This window comes from Alligator mississippiensis, chromosome 11 (genome assembly GCF_030867095.1).
Source record: "Alligator mississippiensis isolate rAllMis1 chromosome 11, rAllMis1, whole genome shotgun sequence".
NCBI lineage: Eukaryota > Metazoa > Chordata > Crocodylia > Alligatoridae > Alligator > Alligator mississippiensis.
In genome coordinates this window covers 27,011,997-27,033,518 of record NC_081834.1, presented here as the reverse complement: position 1 = coordinate 27,033,518, position 21,522 = coordinate 27,011,997, and the positions used below count along the sequence as shown (strand labels likewise).

Genomic DNA, 21,522 nt, shown 5'->3' with positions numbered 1-21,522 from the left:
TAAAGGAAACTGGGAAAAGGCAGCAACAACTTTGGAGGATTATAAATGATTTATTACATAAAGCATTTCATTAAACTTCACAGCATGTAGGTTCAGCGGATTTACTCAAGTAACATTACATAAATGAAAGTGCAATGATCTCCATTATATGAAAAAAATGCAGCAAGGATATTGGCTCATATATGCATTGTTTCTGGTAAAGTGTTCTGAAGATAAAAGCAGTAATACTTCACCCTTTTACAGTTCTTTACATTTTTTTTTAAAAGTGCTAGATAAACATAATGAAATAATCCAAATTAATGAATGGTAAGACTCAGAACATCTAACTCACCCACTACACAAATTCACTGTGCTTATGAGCTGGCAACGTAAAGCCGAGAAAGGCACAAGGACAAAACACACAAACATAGTCAGCCTCTCTCCAAGTAGTGGGCTTTAAGAAAGAGAAGTGGGCATTAGGACAACTGCTCCAGGCATAAGTAGATAGATACAGGGGTGGAAGAGGAAGACAAGTCTAGGATAATAATTAGGCTGAAAGCCTGAGTCATGGGCAATGTGTCAGTTCTCCACAGAAAGAGCTGTGGGTGAGAAAGGAAGCAAGTTTGGCCCTAAAAAGTCTTAAACTTGCTTATACACCTACTTCAATCTAAAATGAAAGTGCCAGGACCAAGCCCTAGTAGAATCAGCTTCTGGCTAGCCTTGGGTACTCCAATCCCTGCTCCCTCTTGGCTTTTATAGCATTTTCTCCCACTTCCCTGACTGCTTTTTCAATATATCCCTTTGAGTCACAATTACCCTTCTTAACAACCACATTAGCCTACAAGCTCATCAGCTCTCTCCAATGTTATATTTCAGTTGTCAGTGAGTTTAGAGGTTGTAAACAGAGGTTGGGCCCCCAATGGACCAGGCAATGTGCATTAGCCTACATGATTAATCTCAAACTCAACATGGCACACCACACCTTTCGTTTTCTTTCTAAACTGTCATTTCAGCTGGCAACGAGAACATCTTCATCCACTTTGCCCTGCCTCAAAGTCACATTAAAAACTAAATCTCTCTTTTCCATACATTAAGTTCCCCACCAAATCTCTCTCCCTTCCTCATAACAAGTCCTTCCCACTGGGTCCTGTCTGCACTCACAACATAGTTTTGGCTTTCGACAATTTGCTAAGGTGACATGGAGACATCTGAGAGTAGATAGCTGGTAATGCAAAGTGAAGGGTTAGTGAAGGAAAGCTGGCAATGCAAAAGTGAAGGGTTAGTGAAGGAAAGCAAGGGTTAGGAGTTAAATAGCATACAGATGTCAAAAGGAATAAAACCATGTGAGAGACAGGAAAGGAGCAGAAGATCTGAAAGGGACTGACGAGCGAGTGAATACTGAAATTATAGGAAAATAAAAAGCTATAAAGCATTCAGGGAAATGAGAAAAAAAAGGAAGACATTGAAGGGAATGAAAAACTTGTCTAATTCTAGGGGGGGGGTTTTAGGGGGTGCACCAATAAAGATTTTCTGGGCCAATACTGATGGCTGATTATTAACGAGCCATATTAGCCGATGCCAATCTGATTGCTGACATGCAAGCCCAGCAGCTTGGAGAGGAGTGTCTGGCTGGTAAGTCTGTGGGGGGCAAGGGGTGGGGAGGGAAGAGGCATGGGGGGGACAGATTGAGGCCACCATGGTGAGAGAGGGAGTGGGGCTGGGGTGGAGCTGTGAGCGGCTCGTCCAGGGGGCATGGGTGGGGGCAGCTCCTGCCACTGTGCACACCCCTGGGGAAGGCATGGGGGAGCATGTGCCCCCCCAGATCTGTGCATGGGGTGAGGGCAGGCTGCCGCTGCAGGCTGGGGCCAGGGGTAACACCAGGTTCTTTCCGGTGGGAGGGGCTGGGCCAGTGTTGCGCTTCAGGCAGGCAGCGGCAGGGCTCAGAGTGGGGTCCAGGGAGGCTACAGCAAATTCTGGGGTGGCTGTAGCCCCCCTGCAGCTGCCCCCCCCCTTGCTGCCCATGAATGCAGCCCTAGCCCAACCCTCCACCTCCCCCACCAGGAAGAGCCTGGTGCTGCCCCCAGCTTTGAGCATGCATCAATAGCTCAAGGGTCACCCTGCACACAGATCCAGGGAGCATGCACCTCCCCCAGGGGTGTCTGCTGTGGCAGGAGCCTCCACCTCCCACATCCCCCCCCAGATAAGCTGCTCATGGCTCCGTCCCACACCGTAACCTGCTCTGGCTGGGCAGTGCCTGTCCTTTCCTTAGTCCCAGCCCCACTCCCTCCCTCGCCGCAGGGGCCTTTATCTGCCCCCTCCCCCCATGCCCTTTCCCCCAACAGACTTACCGGCAGAGCACAGCTCTCCATGCTGCCTGGCTGCACTCCTGGCTGCGTGCATGATGTGGCTACACCCATGCACGTAGCATTGAATCAGCTACATTATCAGCCACATCAGCCAATAAAAGCTGACTGCCGATATGTCAGTTTTCCCTTTATTGGTGCAGATACCACATGGACTTACAAATCAATGCACCTCTAATTTGGCAAAGGGCGGGGGGGGGGCTTGTTTGTTTTTTAAGGGGTTGAGCCAATGCTACAATTTATGTATACTTTTTGGTCATATAGGCTTAAAAACATGCATTAATTCACCAGGTTGTAGTACAACTATCTGTTTCATAAATTCACTCCAAATTTGCTACTAGATAAGATCATCCTCCAACAATATCAGAGTATTAATTCTTCATTTATATGAGCATTATATGTTATACAAGAGATTTCTCTTTTCATTGTTCATCATCTATTAGTGAATTTGACTTCTGTAACTGATACACGACAAACAAATATGGTCAAAATGATCATCAGCACAATTCATTACAGGACAAATGCAAGTTTGGCTACATAAAATTCCAATAGAAGGCAAGGTAGATTTGCATCTTATAAAGTAACCATACTAGGTATCTATATATACACACATCCATATATCTATCTACACATGCATATAAAAAGCACAAGCTTTTGTGGGCTGATGCTCACTTCATTAGATGTCAATGGGTAAACAAAAATCAGACAGATAAGATATTGCAACACCAACTGGAACTTCTATCTTTTGTCATCGTTACTCAGACTTCCACTATATAGTGAAGACAAGATTTCATTCTACTTTTTTTTTTTTTTTTTTAAATAAGCAGAGTTTATTGATTCCCAGACTTTAGGGCTACAATCTTTCAAAAGAAACCCAAATGAAAAATCAGTACAAGTGGGCACCTTTTTTCCTTAGGCCCCACTTAACCTAGATAACACTCCCTCTAATAAAAACGTGATTTCATAGTAAAAAAAAATTATTACTCACGTGAGATTTGTGGCATTAATGTTAGGGACTTTCTAGTCTAGCTAGCTCAAGTAACACATTACAACAGTCTTTGATCTGAATCTCTTGTAAGAGTTTTCTGAAGAACTACTGGTGTTTGTGCAGTGTCTAGCACAATGGGATCCCCAACGCCCACATTATTAAAAGCAAACATAATAAAATAAATAACTCCAGTTTTTAGTCTTCTTAATTGTTGTTTTCCTCCAAGAGAAGGCCATCCAAGTCCTAGATGAATAAACTGATACTGTATAGAGTAGATTTTAAAGCTAAGAATATTCTAGACAGAATAGATTTTGACTCTTCAAATAATAAGTGAACACTCCTGGCAGATTTTTTGATGGTTCTTTGTTGTCCGTAAAATACCAGCAAGTTTTAAAACAGAAAGTACGATGTCATAGCTCCACTTCTTAGACGCACCGAGGCATTCCAAATATTTAGGAGTCTCTATTTCTGCTTTGCATTCTTGTTTTTAATTCTATGAGCTAATGTGCATTTATCCTTCTGTGTTTGGGCTTCCTTAACAGCTTACAGAAGTTATATGCTACCCAGTACATGTTCTTGTTAATAATAATAATAATAATAATAATAATAATAATATGGCATCCCAATGTGGATAGACAGTGCATTTCTATACTTCTGTTATTTCATCTTAGTTTCAAGTGTTTCCATATTGAAACTGGAGATAGCTTGTAATATGTCTGGAATTTCCGAAATGTCTTGATTAAGCAGTCTTTCAGCAGGTCTTTGCAGACTTTGGCATCGCAATTCCTTTCCCCCCAGTTGTGCAATACAAAGTGTATCTTCATTATTTGGGTTAGGATTTACTCAGTAGCAGATTATATTGAAGTATCCTTGCTTTCCTCCTCTTCAATAAAAAGGATACAGCTGCTTTTTCTTATATCTGGCCACCATTTATCATGTTCCAATGAATCTGAGACTAAACGTGGAGAATAGTTCATGTGCCATGACCTGGAGACAGTTCAATTCAGTAGGTTAGGGAGATTTCATTCTAAATCTAGGTTCTGTAGATAATTTCTTGTCAATGAGGAACAACCTCATAGGAACCTAGGACTGGAAGAGGCCTCCTGGGCCACCAAGTCCAATCCAGTGTTCTCAGGCATCAATTTGTCCAAAAGAATCCACAAGAACATTCATTCCAGCCCACATGAAAGACACAAAGCACCAGATTAAAAACAGAAACAAAATCTATAGCATGCCACAAGAGGAAAGAGATAGAGGCATTTCCAACTTCTAGACCACAGTAGTGGCAGGGAATTTATGTAAAATATGCCAACATGATCTTAGGAAGTGGACCATGCCCCATGTTATAGAGAACAGCAAGAAAAAAAAACCAAAAAAAAAAAAACAGTCCTTGCCAATCTGATGTAGGAACATTTCTTCCTGACCCAGAAATGTGGCAATCAATTTGACACTGTACATGCAAGCAAGACCCATCAGGCAGGCAAATGAGAAATTTCTCCACACCATTAGGAGCACCACACACCCAAGCCAGTCTACCATCTCCAGCCTCAGCCGACATCCAGTGCTTCAGAAGAAGATGAAAAAACCCAGAAGCCAAATGATGCAATCAAGAGGAAAGAAGTATTTGTGGAAGATTTACTCCTGGCCCCTGCAAGGAACCAGCAGAAGCCCTCAAGCATGAGATTACCAGATACCTTCAATTTACGTGAGCAACCTACACAGAGTTCAAGTTTCTTTTCAAACTTCCTCCCCTCCCCTGGCCCTGAGATACCAAACACTTATCACAGGCTCCAATTACTATTCCAAGAGCACCTATTCATCCTGTTACATCATCCTTTCCCTAAAAGTATAAACTGCATCTTGAAGGAATTCATGTTCCTTGATCACACTGCTTTGGAAGACCACTCAGGACTTTACTCCTGTAATAGTTGGAAATATTTTCTGTTTCCAGTCTAAATTTGTACACAGCTGTTTTTTTGCCACTTTACATTGCATCGATATCACTATTTAACTTGGATAGCACTTCCCTTTCTCTGATACTCGCTCTGGAATGTATTTACAAAGTGTAACTATATCCTCCCTCAAGCTTCATTTTGCTAGGCTAAGAACACAATCTGTTATTGGTCTACTACCACACAACCAACTTAACCTTTATTTCTATCTTTTCCTAAACAGTTTCTGGTTTTCTATTCTCCATTGAACATAGAGAGTATACAGCTTTCTCCCCAGATTTCCTAGTTTAAAGTTATTCTTATAAATCACGCTAGGCACAAGCCCAGGAAGCCAAAATCCCAACCACCCACTTCCCAACACAACTAACTCATCCTTAAGAGAAGCTCTCTGTCCATGAATTCCTGCCAGGTGTCAAAAATCTCATAACCTTCCTGAGAGAACTAATCCCTGAGCCATCTATTGATCTTTAGTTTTCCTTGAAGTCCATTATGAGGGAAATTCCACAAATTCTCATCTCCCCAATAGGTTGTTTCAAATTTAAAGGTTAATTTTTGTTCCCTCTGCTCTTAGTGATTAACTGCTTTAGTTACTTATTAGGAAGTCCCTGGTGTAATGAAAATAAGACTCGCTTTTACTGCATAATCTTCAAAAACAAAGGGAAAAAAACCCTCAGCTCTTAAATCGTATTTGGTTGAACTTCAGCAGAACTAGATCATATTTTTGTTCTTTTAATCGAGTTTTTTTGTACTTTTTAAAGTTTTTCCTTAATTTTTATTCATTTATTTTAATTTACACATCTATGTCAGCTTTTTTGGGACAGACACAGGCAACAGCATTTCCCATCCACTACATTACGCCGTGGCAAAGGAGAAAGAGATTCCTCTAAATAGGAAGATGTCACCTAGTTCTCTTAAACACCCTTTTCAGCTTTTGGGAAAAGAAGGCACTAGTTTGGCAGCAGCAGCAGAAGCAGCACCAGCAAAGACTTAAGACCTGCTTGCAAGCTTATGATACATTTACCTGTCCAGTACATCATCTCCTTATTGGTAGTTGATCTTTCCAATGAAAGAGTTGGAAAATCTGACAATATGAGATCAGCCTATAGCTGAGTTCTACTTTCCTGGCCCTCTCCTGCTCTGCATTATGGAGCTCTGTCTGATATGTTAGAGATATGCACATGGAAACAGAATGGGAGTCAGTGGCAGAGTGGTTAAAGTGTCTAACTATAGCACCAGAGCTAGAGGTTTGTTTGTCATTTTGTTGGGGGGGGGGAGGGGTAAGTAAGCCAGGTGTAAATGGATACCTGGTCATTTAGGCTGGTGACTCAGGGTGAATACTCAGACTGTACTAAAAACACTTAAGCGGAGCATCTGCACATTAAAGCTCATTAACCTGTGCTAAATGCCATCTGAGCATCTCAAAATTATGCCATTTTAGGTAAGGGTTAACTCTGGGCTGTACTACTTAGCTCATGTGAGGTTCATCCTGCTCCACGGAGATAAAAAAAAGTGAGCAATTTGCTCTCCTCCAGCATACCAGGATGCATTGCTCCCAGTCCCCACCTTCCCTACCCCAAACAAACTAGGGGTGAGCCCAAGTACCCTGACTCCTTGCCACTAGGGGGGTGGTGAGCAGGGGCATGGCAAATCAGAGCGGTGCAGGCAAGAAACAGTATTAACCCTTAACGTGCAACTGCTCATAGCACCTTCTAACTCAAACACCACTTAACATTCTACATACTGAATGTGGTCTAAGTATAACATACAAATTCCTCCTATTTTAATGCTTACTGATTTAGTCTCTGAGGTTCTAGAACTAGGCCTATGCGAAGCGGCGAGTATTCACTTTGGATTCAGATTCAGCCAATTCGGAGGGACAGTGATTCTATTAAGATATTCGAACCACTGTCCCAATTCAATTCGGGCAAATCTGAGCCGAAGATTCAGCGCCACTTTGGAGATTCAGTCATAGATTAAACAGGCAGCAGTCCTCACCATGCTGGACACAGCTGCCTCCAGCTGGTAAGTCTGTTGTGGTGGGCAGATGGTGGAGGGAAGTGGTGTAGGGGAGGGAGGGATTGGGGCTGGGACAAGCTGGTCAGCTGGGTTGGGGGGGGGGCACAGGACTCAGGGAAGGAGGCAGGGGGTGTGGGCACAGCAACGCTGGGAGTGGGGGCTATGCCCTGCTGCCACTTGCCCAGCTGAGGCAGAGGGGGCACGACACAGGCACAGCTCACTCCAGGAGGAAAGGGGCAAGCAGCAGCAGGGCATAGCCCCTACTTCCAGTGCTGCCGTGCCTGCACCCCATGCCCCTCTGCCTGGCTGGGCAAGCAGCGGCAGCATCTGCATACTGCACCTCCCCGCCCCGGCTGGTCGAGCAGCGGGCTATGCCCTGCTGCCACTTGCCCAGCCAGGGATGGGGGGCCGGGGGGCAGTGGCGACTCTGGGAGCAGAAGCTATGCCCTGCTACTACTTGCCCAGCCATGGCGGGGGAGCACGATGCAGGTGTGGCTCACTCTGCGCAGAAGCATCGTGTTCTCCCGCCCCAGCTAGGCAAGCAGCAGCAGTGTATGGCCCCCACTCCCAGCTCTGCCACACCCACATGCCGTAGCCCCCCACCCCCTTCCCTGAGTCCCATGCCCCACCACCCGAGCTGGGCAGCTTGTTCCAGCCCCAATCCCTCCCTCCCCCACACCCCTTCCCTTCCCCCTCTGCCCACCACAGACTTGCACCTCTATCCAGCGTGGTGAGGACTGCTGCATGTTTAGTCTATGGCCAAATCTCCAAAGCAGCGCCTAATCTTTTCCCAATCAATCTGGAGGCTTCCGATTCAATTCGGACCTTTTAATTGGTCTCCCGATTCAGTTTGGAGATTTGGCCACCAAATTGACCGAATCTCCTCCAAATTGAATTGGCTACTGAAGAGTCACATAGGCCTACTAGGAACCTTTTCTAAAAAATTTATCTTCTTTCAGTCCCAAGTACACTGTAGACTTCTGAAGGTAGACCTTTCCTTTTACAAAGGATGTAAAGTTGGTGTCAAACAGGAGTGGATAGCCCCACACTTGTCACATGGAGGTGCTTCACTTCCAGGAACTGGCTATTCATGGTGCATTGGGAGATTTATTTACCAAGGAAATTCTGCTTTAAGAAAAATTAATCAGTCATAGGTTATCTTCAATTCTTCTCTGCTTGTTAAATAAGCTTTTATTAATATGCAACAACAGCTGGCTAGGAAGTTCTCTGACCAACCTCATCTGTGGGCCTCACAGTAAAGAACCCCTAATGAGGCTGCCAAATGGCTGTGTAGGATGCACTGCAGAGATAGTGAAGTTCATAGCTTCTAGCAGCCTTCCTTTTTCTTATTTCATTTAAACATTTTTTTTTTTTTTTTGCCTCTGGTAGTTAGTTGGTGTACATTCACTTAATTTATATCCTGAAACCATAGTCGGTTTGCCTAGCTCAATTTGGCTAGAATTTTACTTGTGTTTGTAAGACAAGGATTTTAACATAGGGAGAAGTAGGTGGCAAAGGGTCTTCTGGCAAAAACCAGAGATACATGTAAAACACTGCTTTCAGTACAGCCAAGTCCAAGTCTACAACAGCTGCTACAACAAATTTCAACTGCTTTGATGCCAGCAAGGTCAGAACCTTTAAGAAAAGGATCAACAGCATTACTGAATCACACTTTCTAAATGATTTATTAGTTGTTTTGTACACCTCACTGCCTCACGTCCCCATGTTCCCTTCGCACGTGTCTAGATTCAGGCTGATGAACATTTTAAAATCTTGTTTATACCAGCCATCAAAAAGTATTAGGAAATCATCTCGTGTATTCCCAGATCTACACAGAGCCTATCCTCCTTTAGTTCCATGCTGTTTTTCATGTAGCCCTTCAGGCTTGTAAACCCTGCTGTTTGTCATTTGCCAAGTCCCCTTTTTCAAGACAAAAATGAAAATCCACCTATTCTGTGAAGCACTCCAGTAAAAACAAAACAAAACCCTGCACTGCTTCAAATTTGGTTAGCTCCCTCTTACCAATATATTTCTTAAACAAGAGTATCTTTCAGTGGGGAGACTTTTCTGTTGAATACCCTCATCTTTTGGGTAGAAAGAACATGAATTTCACACAACCTCTTCGCACAAATGCTGAGCTACCTCTATATATGAATCAGTAATGCACTACAATGAAGCCACGTTTATTATTAAAGAAACAGGTTTTCTTCATAGAAAAAAGCCTTGTGGCCGGGGAAAAAAGGAATTTTGTAGCTGGAGGAATGGAAGAGGAAGTTGGGGGGGAAAAAAAAAAAAAAAGAGAGATATGGGCATGGAGGGACTGGCTCAGTACAGCTGATATTTACTGCCCTACGTCCTCTGACTTCTACTGCTCAGTAAAAGAGATCCCCCAAATTACTTGACAGTTCTGCTCACAAGGCTGCATCCCATATTCGGGGACCTATTGCCAGAACCATGTCCTGTTAGAGTCAACGGGGATAGGATCAGACCCAGTCAGGACTGCATGCAGGACTGTACCAGTCAACTGCAGTCAAGTTCTCCTACCTATGTCTAGGGCACTATTACTATAGTGACTCAGCACACCACAGTCTTTTAGTCTCAGAACCACCTCCCTCCCCAGTCAAATAGGAGTTTGCTGGGATAGTAAAGCTAGGGAATTAACATTTGGGAGACATAATTTGTATTAGACATTAGGCTGCCTATAGTCCAAACTGGTTTGGTGCTCCTCCACTTTTATTGCTAAAAATGGCATCAGATTAACTATCAAAACTGTACTTACCAAAAGTGCTATTTACACTTAAGGAATAAACCTCATAGCATTGGAAGCATATCTAGACAGTTTTAGAGGTATGATGCAACTAACTGAAGTTCATTCAGCAATGAAGCAAGAAGATGCTTACTTGTTCCTCTCACTAAATTCAATAGATTAAGGGTTCTGATTAAAAGATATACTGTATTAAGCTTTAACATCTGGCAGAAGTTGATAATTCAACCAGCCGTCTAAATCTCATCCAAAATATTTCTGTTTTAAGGTTCCCAATTTAACCTGTTTATTCAGTTATGTGCCGATGAATTCAAAGTGCACACGAAGTAATTTCCAGAAGTGTGAGGTGTTCTATCACAGTCTATGATAATACTTAAATACACACTAGTATTCTTTATAAGATGATTAAAATCACTGAAAAGGATGGGGTTTTTATTAGTTTTTGTTTCCAATAGAGACCAGCCACACAAATATTGCAATAATGAGACATACAGCATATTCCTTCATGAATTCTCCCTCAGCAACTTATTAACCAGTTCCTTTTAAAATAACTATTAAAAAAAAAAAAAAACAGCAACAGGGGATTGGCCGTGCATATACTCAGATGGATAAGTTCTCTGAACTTTACCCAATGTTGAGCTCCAAAAGCTCACACATTTAGGAGGCTGAGAAAAATGCATTTCGTACTGCCTGCTATCATCTAATTTCATTCCAAACCACTGGTGTGTCTTCATCAACTACCTTCAGAAGGCATACAAAACCATCACATCTATGGCACTTTATCTAGTACAATATCCAAGTTATTCAAATGGATACTTATGCCCGTAGACAGAAACCTGTATCTGACCCACTATGGACAGGTTTGGGGGGGGTAGCAGCAGCAGCAGTTCTAGTTTCTTGATAAAACTCTTCTATTCTAGTCCTTCTATCCTTCTGTATATTAAAAAGCAGGTCAACACCCATTTTGGTATTGACTAAATAGGTATATGATGAATATACTTCTTTATACTACATAGAAGCTAAACAAACCGCAATATAACTTTACTGATATTTATGAATTTACACTAGGGACTGACTGGTTCAGAATTTTTTTCATGTCCTTGGCAACTTGAAATGCACTTGCAGTACTTAGCTTGCCCCGCTAGAGGTCCAGCTACTGAGGCAAATCACTAAAAATGCAGACTACCTAAAACTAACATCCATGAAATTCAGTGCTTTGTTACCAATCAAGAATTAAAGTTTAGGCCATCTCCTCCCTTCCTCTCTCCCCCCTATTTTCCCCCCCCTCTTTAAACAGATAGCCCTGCAAAGGATGTCCTGAAAGGAATCACTTCAAGAGCCCTGAAAGACATAGCTGAATACTGCAGTACTTTGGGAAAGAAAAAAAAAAAAATCTATAGGCTGTTAACTGGCTTACCTACATCTGAAGTAGAATGAGTTGAACAGGACACTTGAGCAAAAGTTTCAAAAAGCCTTCTATACAGACTCTTATGTTCAGTATACACCACAAGTTTTACCCAAAGAAATGGATAATTTTAGGTATTTGTGGCCATCTGCCAACTCCTTTTTGCTACTCATCTTTGCATCCCTTTTTCTGCAAAGAGGGACCTGAGGAAGGGCCTTTTGTGCCAGAAACTTTATCAAGTATCTTTGCCAACGTTACAGTTGGTCCAATATATACTGTCATTAGGAAAAAAAGCGCTTCTTGCCTTAAAATGGACAAATTCCCTTAATCTTACTATAAAACTGGATGTCTAATTTTTCTCTGTTGCAGAGACCAGCTAAGTACTTTTTTAACATATGAAATACTGCAATCATTTCAAATCCAGACATACTAGAATTAGAATTGATTGAAAATAATTATTGATTTTATCAAAAAATATGAATACATTTTTTTAAAACTACAACAGGTTCAGCTCTACTCTGGACCTTTCAAGAGTAGAAGCACATGCTATGGGGAAAATCCCTAGCTAAGTAGTCAACAGGTAGCTTTAAATTAACCAGATGTTACCCTCTGTGTATTCCACTAGCCATACATGAAATATTAAATCTTAAAATGGTCACTGTTCTACAACTGATATTGTCCATACGTAAGGAAAGGGACAGAAATTTTTATGGCAGGTCATCTTTAAAACGATGGCTCTTTGAAACTTCATAGAGCTGTAGCATATGAGAAGAAATCTAGGCAAAAGAATTAATGAGAAAAACGCAGGGTGTCACAGTACAAGATACATGAAAACGCTGCTTTATAATTTAGCAGAAAGATACCACAACATACAGCATGCACAGGTGTACAGATATATAGAAATATATTTCTATGTTGTAAATCAATGTAGTTAATTTTGAATACAACATCAACATTTAGTTAGTCTAATAAAAAGATATCTACCCAAAGAACCTACATCAAAATTTAAATATTAAATTCTAGGTTTGATGTGAGGAAAATTTTCAGATCTTTAAAGTGAGTTGACTTCTACCTAATAGTCCAAGTATGCAAGTAAAACATACCTATAGAGCAGCTTTGCATTCACAGTGTGTTCTTAAACAACATATACAGTCTCAGTAACAAAGGAAACACCAAACCATTATGAATTGAGGAAAAAATTTCTATTCAGCTGAGGAACAGCATTCAAAAGAGTCTCCACCATGCTGAATGTTTGGACAAATATAACATGGAAGTGAATGCTGAGCATCCTACTACATTCAATACACTGGTATGATTTACTTTGTGCCATTTCAGTTTAATCGTACCTAACCTGTGCCACACCTTCCAAGGTTGGCAACAAAGAGCAACAGCTGGAGCACTAGCTGATCCAGGGCTGTTGGAAGAATCCCTTGACTAGAGACCAGATGGTAAATTAGAGCAGTATTCAGACAGAAAGCTGCTTTAACTTCCATTGGTAAATTGACCAGTCCACATCTGGCCCCAGGATGAGAAGAGAATAAAGGTTGGCCACTTCTTATCTCTCTGCTGTAGTGTAAGGACTCACATATGTAAAAAAACAAAACAAAACACCGAACTAAAACACATAGTTCCTTAGGCAGTAGTGCTTTGGCTTTTCGTTATTCCACAGGCCACTTATTTCAAGAAAGCACCAACCTTCCTGGCCCCATCCCCAACTGTATTTTCTGGCTCACCAGGAAGGATTCCAGAACCAGCATTGGTCCTTGGACTATGTGACAGCTTCTGGTCAGCTTGCTTTTAACTTAACTCATCTTTCTATTTTGCTATTACCGAGTGCATAACTTGTCATGCACTAAGGCTCATGGCAAACAAGATGCAGAGCTTTTGTTAGTAAAAGGGAAAAGAGCATCTAGAAGACAGATCTTTCCAGGGTTAAATTATCTAGCATTAAAACTTCCAAGCAGGTACTTAGGGAACATGTAGTTCTGCTAGATCTCACCTCCTCAACCATGTGTTTGACTTTCTTTTGTTGACAATGGACCATGTCATCCAGATGTTTGATTCTCTCTCTCAGATTAGCTGCTACCTCCTCCAGATGTTGAGACCTAGCATGAGTTACAAGAATTAAAGTAACTTTGTAAGCCATCTAACATGAATAAAACACAAAAATAGTACCCACTGTTTATCAGATAGAATGGATTAACATACACCCCCCCCACACACACACACACCCCTTGTTAGATAAGTCAGATCCCTGTCTGTCACTGTCACTTCCTTTGCCAAGAACAGCTTTAGTCATCTTTCAGCCATAAGTCATTGCCAGCCACCACCCAGCATAGCTCTCCTTTGCTTTGTACTCAAGCTTGGTTACCCACAGAGCTTGAAGTTCTAGTAACAAATGAAACTAGAAGCTAATCTTCAGATAGACATGAGAAAGGAAAGGAATATAAAAACTCAGATTTGTCACCTAAACAAAACAAAATGTTTTATGACATTTCAAAATGCAAAAATGTCAATTGAACCTGAAGATTCAATCCTGTAAACACTCACACATTATACATACAAGACACTCCATTAACTAAGTATCCTGCTGAAGTCAATCAGAGAATTAGAGTACAGCAGTTTTTGCAATTCAGTCTAAAATGCAGAATGCTAAGGCTACTGAAGTGTACACAGGCATACTTCTGATTGTTTGTTTTTTTTTCCCCCCTACTGTTGAGAAACTATATCCAGTGTTTTTCCAGTCAAGCTTATTTACTTCTTCACAGTGGAAAAGTTGGAAAAACAGAGTAACTTAAAAGTAAATATAAAAGAGAAAAAAATAAATGTTTCTTAAGAGTTTATAAGAGCATTTGTTCCCTTTTGGCAAAATGTTAGCTATTTTTTTTGCCAAAGATCAAGGGGGATTTTTTAATTGTATACACTTATTTCTTACATATTATTTCATTAAAAGCAAAATGTTGCTAGTTGTAAGGAATTCTGTAACATTCAAGCAAAACATTTTCATTTCCATAACAGAAAGCAAAAAAAAAAAAAAAAATAATCAGGAAATAAAGCAGAGACATACAGGTAATAAAAGAAGATGAAAAGACAGAAATACTAATACACCAGGAGACCCATCTCTTGTAGGGCAGGAAGCATAGCCAGAAAAACTAGATCAGGTGTTTTGCACAGCAAGATCAATAGGGAAGTTGAAGTCACCTGACAGAAACTGCTGTCTCAATTTAGACTTGATGGTAAGGTCAAACAAATAGCACTGTGCAGCTAAACAAGGAGTGGGGGAAAGAGGCTTTACAAAACAATAGCTAGCATATAAAATAAGTTTCACATTGATCAGCTGCATAAAAGGTAAAACTCCAATTTACACTATCAACACCAGGATTTTACAAAGTGGTATCTGTCACCTATTTTTAATATAGTCACCACCTTATCATAAAAACTGGATATATCCAGCATGAGGGCATGATCCATCTCCCACAGACATGCAAGTTGCTCACCTCTCTGGTGAGGATTATCTAGAGAGGTATAGATCAAAATGACATGTGAAATGCAGAACTTCTGATACAAGGAAATGAGAGAACTCCAGTAAATAAGAACAATTCTTAGGGACCAATCCTTCCTGCCCATGATTGCTGAATTGCAGCCTATTCTGGCCAAGAATGTTTAGCCAAAACCCAGTCAGGTCCTTAGGCTAGCCTAAAATACATATCAAGTAAAGAGCAGGGAGCACATCCGATGAATCCTTTACTAGTCATTTAAGTCTACTTTGTACCACAAGGCCAGCTTTGAACCAAAGATCTGGGTCAAACTTTGCAGTGTCATCACTGCAACTGAATGCGACTCAGAGGAGCATTAAGTAAGTAATATGTAGTAACAAGCATGGGTTTTCTGAGATAGTTCTTGTGATTAGGCCTTGCCCAACTCCAGGATTCCTTCAGATATCACCTTATTCTTAGAGCTGGCAGATTTCTTACAGATCTTTACTTGTGTGTTAACTTGGTTTGACAGGTTTCCAAAAAAGGGTGTTTTAGCATATGCAAAGAATTTTTGAAGTCAGGTTTTGTAATAGGTTGCTTAACTTTTCAACATTCCAGCTATGGGAATGTCTCTTTCACCTGAGCATGTGCTCTGTGACCTTAACAAGGAAGCAAACTTCATTCCTTGCACAGCTAGCTTCACACTGGAACAGAATTTGAGAAAAAACCTTTTGAAATGCTTACTGTTCCATGCACAACACTAAATAAGATGCATCACTTGGCAATAGCAAAGGACTGAATGCTTTTGTTGCACATGCTTACATGTTTTTGTTGCACAACTAGTCCCACATACCATCCGAACAGCTGCACTTTCTTCAAAACCAGGGCATTTGCTGTTGAAATTTCAATTCTCATAGTAAGACTACAAAACTACAGTTCACATTTGGTTTGTAACAGCTTTGTATATTTAGTTCTATATTCAATGATTCAGAAGCACATGCATAATACTAAAGCAGCAGGGTGAAAATTCTTCCATTTTGAGAGATGGGATTATAATGTCACTGTCTGGCACTTACTGACAAATAATAAAGAGCAACTGTGAGCAGGATAAAACATCTGAAAAAGTTTTACAACAATGGAGCATTCCTTTCGCATCTAGCAGGCCAGGGCTCATTGGGCTGAGGAGGCCAATGCCTGGTATGAAGGGCTAGGGAAAATAGATGACTGGTGAAGGAAGTAAAAGTATTCAGGGCTATGCTCCTGGAACTGTCCAATAATTCAACAGAAGTTGTGATTGGGAAACTGTCTTTTAAAAATGTGGTTTGTGTAAAGATCATACTGATCTAAACTTAGGTGCTGCAAAGTTCCAAAATCAGGCCATTAGACTTGTTCCATGGATAAAGTCTAATTATTGGAGGGTTGTCTTAAAATTAGTCCCTCCTACTGCTTCAGTAGGGAAAGTAACAGCAAAAGGTCAGACAATCCCCACCACTTGTCCCCTGCTGCAGCCTGCACCCCTGCTGCCTGCTCACAGCCCCTTCCTAACTCCTCACAGTCTCTTCCCCCTCCCCGCTGCAGCCTCTGCCCCTTATCTACTCCTGAAGTCCTTTGCCCCTGCTCCCCTACAGCCTCTGCTCAGTGATTGCAGCAGAAGCTCCAGCCCCAGGATGCTGCTGTGTGGCCAGACAGGAGCCAAAGCCTACATGTACTCCATGCCTGAGGGGATAGAACTGGAGCCAGAGCTGTCCCTGACAACAAGCAGTGTGGGGAAGGAGAGAGCACAGGCTGAGGAAAGGATATGGAGATGCTGCAATTCTGACTCTGGCCCGGACCCAGACTCAACCGAGTCAGAGCTACAACAGACACCTGCCTCCCCCTCTACCTTGTACTTAAATCCAAGTCAAGACCTCCTACCCCCCACCCTCCCCGTTGAATTGGGGGGAGGAGGAGGAAACAAAATTTATCTTAGATTTGAGTAAATATGGTATACTGATTTAAAAGACTGGTATTCTGTAGCAACATGGAATTCTTTCCATAATTATTCATCTCTGTAATTGACTTCTCAGAAAAATGAATTATTTTTTCTTTATAAAAAAAAAAAAAGTTAATTTTTTCCAAATAAGATAAATGCATCGTAAAGGTCTTTTACAGTATTAATACAAAACCCAGATTCAAGTTTGAAAAAAACCTCTTAACACTAGAAAGATTGGTAAATAGTTGGATCTCACCTCTCTCTATCAGAACAAGTTTCAGATTTTGCTCCAGCTATCTGTATTTCTTGTTGTTCCAGTTGTTTTTGTAGTTGGTGGCGTTCCTAAGCAAAAAAAACAACAACCCCAAAACGTTATTCTTCATTTGCTTAATTTAAACCTCAGTAACCATAAAATATCATTAAAGGTTCACAGTACACTAAAATAAATAGAAAAGGATTCTGCGACATGTTACTTATTTAGCATAGGTGACAGGTATTTCCTGTGTCCAAGCACAGGATGTAAATAATAAAGTTTGGACAAAGAAAACTCTGAATTCCCAAACAGGCACTAAAATAAAAATGGGATTTTCAGCAGGTTATAAAGGGATATTATTATGTATTAAAAATCATCAGAAATTCAGAGATTATTCGATTTAAATTGGTGACTGCAGAGATTAAATGAGCCATATCATTTTTGCTGTTAATATGAATATTCATGTTCTCCAAAATGGCAGCCCTAGTCCAGTTTTTCAGCAAAGGTATAACATCTTCCTATTTTTCTCCAAGAAGTCTTACACATGCTTTTCAAATGTCAGCCATTATGCTGGCAGGGATCCATGGTTTCATGGGGAAAAGGAAAGGGGCCATCTACTGGGCTCTGTAAATATCAACCAAATGTCTTATCACAGATTACAGGAGAAATGTAGTTCTAGCTTCACAACCTAAACAACCAGAATACATACTTCCTAAAGTTATGAACCATACTGAGACGCTTTAATTCACTGAATAATACCCTATAACCAAGAGTAAGTCCACTGAGTGAAAGTACCTGAAGTAAAGATATTTCAAATCTGGACCAAAGTGATGTATCAAATACAGGGTCTTCCTAAAGTCCTTGTGCACTTTTAAACTTTAATAACTTAGGTTTTGCACAAGGACTTTAGGAAGACCCTGTATTATTACCAAATGATGAGAAATAAAAATAAAGCTACAGCACTAAGAATTCTTAGAGCCTTAAAAAGACATAATATATTATTACAATTAATTAATGTACTTTCATTCCATAATCCAAGGAAGCATTAACATACCACACACAATTTAAACCAAGGTTTGGAATAAAGCCTAGTTTGCAAAATTTGCCTGGTTTCACAAGTTCTGCCTATTAAAAACTGATCATGCATTTAAATCAAAGATAAAGCACAAGTGTATAATTCATAAAAACAGAGAGTTACTTATGAATTGAAGTAACAAAACCCCAAATTATCCCAACTTCTGCAGTTTTGTCTGCAGAACCTATGGCCTGCAGACTGGATCTGACAAATAAAGAGATCAATCCAACCTGCAGCACTTGGAGAAAGGGTAAGGGCAGCAGAGTTCAAGGCCATGGGGAGCAATTTCCCACAGCCTCTGGGGCAGCTGGCGACTCATGGGAATGGGATCATGTCCTAGTATTCCTGGTTCCCATCAGCTACACACACCTTAATCCTATGAGAGATGCTGAGTGAGGAGAGAAAAAGTAGTGGTGTGAGGCTGATTAGGGGACCAGAACTTCTGGGATGCAACCCTCTTACCAGTTACACCCCTGCTGGTGCTGTGCTGGGATGCTAGTGCTAGGGAGAGAGAGGGCTGAAATCACCATCCTCAGTAGTGACCCATTCACAAGTGAAAGCATGCCATTGGTAAAAGGCTGCTAACCCTGTTTTAGACAACTGAGCCAAAATCCCTCAGAAGGTATGCATGTTCTTAACTCCTATGCAAATCAATGCCAGATACTTTTGAGGAGCCAGGTCTAAACTGTCTGGGAGGGATTACTTTCATTTGCATATGCTAAGCAATGCCAAACACGCTAAAGATATTAAACAAAAAACAATGCAGCTTTAACTACCTGAATGTGATCACGTTATTCATAATTTTGTATAACTAAGAAATTTCAACACAATTAACAGACACTAGGGGATCCAGATTGTTTCAGAGACCAGGGATTTTCAAAGAGAGGAGGTTTAGGTAATAATTAAGCTATGTGAGAAGAGTGACTGCAGTACTGACTTTGGAACATTTATCATCTGAAAAACAGTACAAGTTCTGTCCTGGAGCAAAGCCCATCAAAAAAAGAAGGGAAGTTAGGACATAAAATGCTGCAACTAGCTTTAACACAGCACTACTAACGTCATGAAAAATAAACATCTCAGTGCATTTCTATGTCCCAAGGGTTATTGGTCATACATAAAAAAAACAAACCCCAACAACACCTGCTCTCTACTACAGCTTGGTAGAGAATATCTGAACCAAGAAGAAAAACTTTTAAAAGCATGAGTGTGCAAGTAGGAGAGGAAGAGCCATACTTTTAATTTAAAGGGCAGTAAAAACTGAAAATGTATGTTACTATCAGGATATTTTGCAAAATGATACATAAACAAGTTATACGCGTGGACATGTAGAAATGGCTGTTACATGCTCACTAGGCCTGAAAACAACGTTTCAAAAGAACTTGTAACCTGAAGTACTGAAATGAGCATTTCATCCTGATGTTTAGGAAGTTGGAGATGCAATACCAAATAAAACCAGTCAGTTACAGTCTTTATTCCCAATGTATCTAAATGAAGCTTATTTCTAATATGCATATACTTGCCAACCACAAACTACATATTTAAGTGAATTTATGAACATGACAACCATAAACAACTCCAAAGAATTTGTACCAGCTCTTAGGGGATAAACTATTTTTTTTTTAAACTGTCTCTTCAAAATAAAAAAAAAACAAACAAAAAAAAAAACCAAAAAAATCTGACTCATTTACTCTCTCAGTTCCAAAGAAGCCCTCAAAGTAACAGCCACTACAAACAGCACTGGTAGCAAAAGGTGTCACCTTTGCATGATGTCCCCATAGCAGTCTACACATTACATACAATAAAGCTTTTTTTATTTTTACAAAGATGACTATGACAGAAGTGGCAGGAGGCACAGAGGCCCTGGGTAGGCAAGGCTGTTAAACAGCAAGGGACCAAACAAGAACACTCCCATGCAACTCCTGTATTTCCTCTATGAAGAGCATAAAAACTGACTGTCAGTTTAACAGTTAGCAAGGGGAGAGTTACCTCTTCCATGCGCTGGATGAACCTATCCAACTCTCCAATCCTTTGGTCTTTTTCTTGTATACTTATCTCCGTAATCTGCATCTTCTTATTTGCCTCTTCAATAGCCTTCAGAAGCCGATTTGTTTCTGCCTTCAAATAAACAGACGGACATTCATATCCACAAACAACAATATAGCTCAGGAGTTTTCAACTTTTTTTAGCCTAAGTACCCCCGGTGGCCAGACGTCAAGCAGGGGAGCGGCGATGGCATGTGGGCAGGCAGGGATGGAGTGCCGCCACCTCCCAGGAACTGGGCCAGGCCTGGGTGGGGAAATTCACTGGGCTGGGGTGAAGGCAGCGGCACCCCTGTGCGGGGCAGGGAAGCTCACTGGGCTGGTGTGGCAGCAGCAGCGGGGATGCGAGAGCTTCCCCGCCCTGCAGAGGGCACCACTGCCCTCGCCCTACCCCAGCCCTGCTCCTGGGAGGCGGTGGCACTCCGTCTCTGCCCACCCGCACATACTCCCTAGGACCAGTCCAAGTACACCCAGGGGTATGCGTACCCCTGGCTGACAAATCCTGATTTAGCTAAATGAATGATAGGGAGCCAATTTCTCTGCTATACAGTGAGGTCCTTTTTTTTTTTTTAAATTAGATTCAGTAATGCCTCAGATCTTCATGCCAAAGAGACTAGCAGCATTTGCACTTGTGACAATGACTTTTATTGGGCCTGTAAAAGCACAGTTACTTTAATATGGATCGTAGGACTTGTTAGCAGCAAGCTTTTAAAAATTGTTTAGACATCTAAGGCATATTATCGTGTTAGTGGATTCCTGTATTTGCATGCTCAGTAATGAGAAGACAGCATGCTATTCCAGACACGTTTGTTCACCAAAGGCTGCGATGCTTAATTCTATGTCTATCTCCCCTCCTCCCCCACATCTCTCTGCACATATAATTGAATAATAGCTCAAAATAAAGCCTTACTCCTATATATTGTGGGGGGAGGAGGGCATAGGGTTGGGTATGGGGGGCTGCCCATGTGCTAGGTCCCAGGCGCTGGCCAGAGGTGGGCAATGGGAGGAAAGGGGCAGGGGGCATGTGCACAACTTGCTCAGGGGGTGCAGCACAGGTGCAGTCCATCTTCCAACTCCATTTGGCCCACAGTTGCCCCCACAGCACTTCACATGGGGCTAAGCCCCACCTGCTTCCACCTAGCATAGTCAGTACTGTGCTCCCAGGGGGATGTATACAAGAGCCCACCTGGGAGGCAGCCAGGAGCTGGATCTCCACACACTGGGGTAGGAGTCTCCCAGC

The 21,522-nt window shown here is 41.4% G+C and overlaps 1 protein-coding gene across 1 annotated transcript in view; it reads right to left on the bottom strand.

Moving 5' to 3' along the window:
* MYZAP (myocardial zonula adherens protein) overlaps positions 1 to 21,522 on the bottom strand; it is an 85,061-nt gene that overhangs the window by 28,378 nt on the left and 35,161 nt on the right. Inside the window, exons 8-10 of the mRNA XM_059714731.1 lie at positions 20,230 to 20,358; positions 17,172 to 17,257; positions 13,467 to 13,572 (exon numbers count right to left, since the gene is read on the bottom strand). Of these exons, the coding sequence (XP_059570714.1) occupies positions 13,467 to 13,572; positions 17,172 to 17,257; positions 20,230 to 20,358 (321 nt within the window). The remainder of the gene's footprint in view (positions 1 to 13,466; positions 13,573 to 17,171; positions 17,258 to 20,229; positions 20,359 to 21,522) is intronic.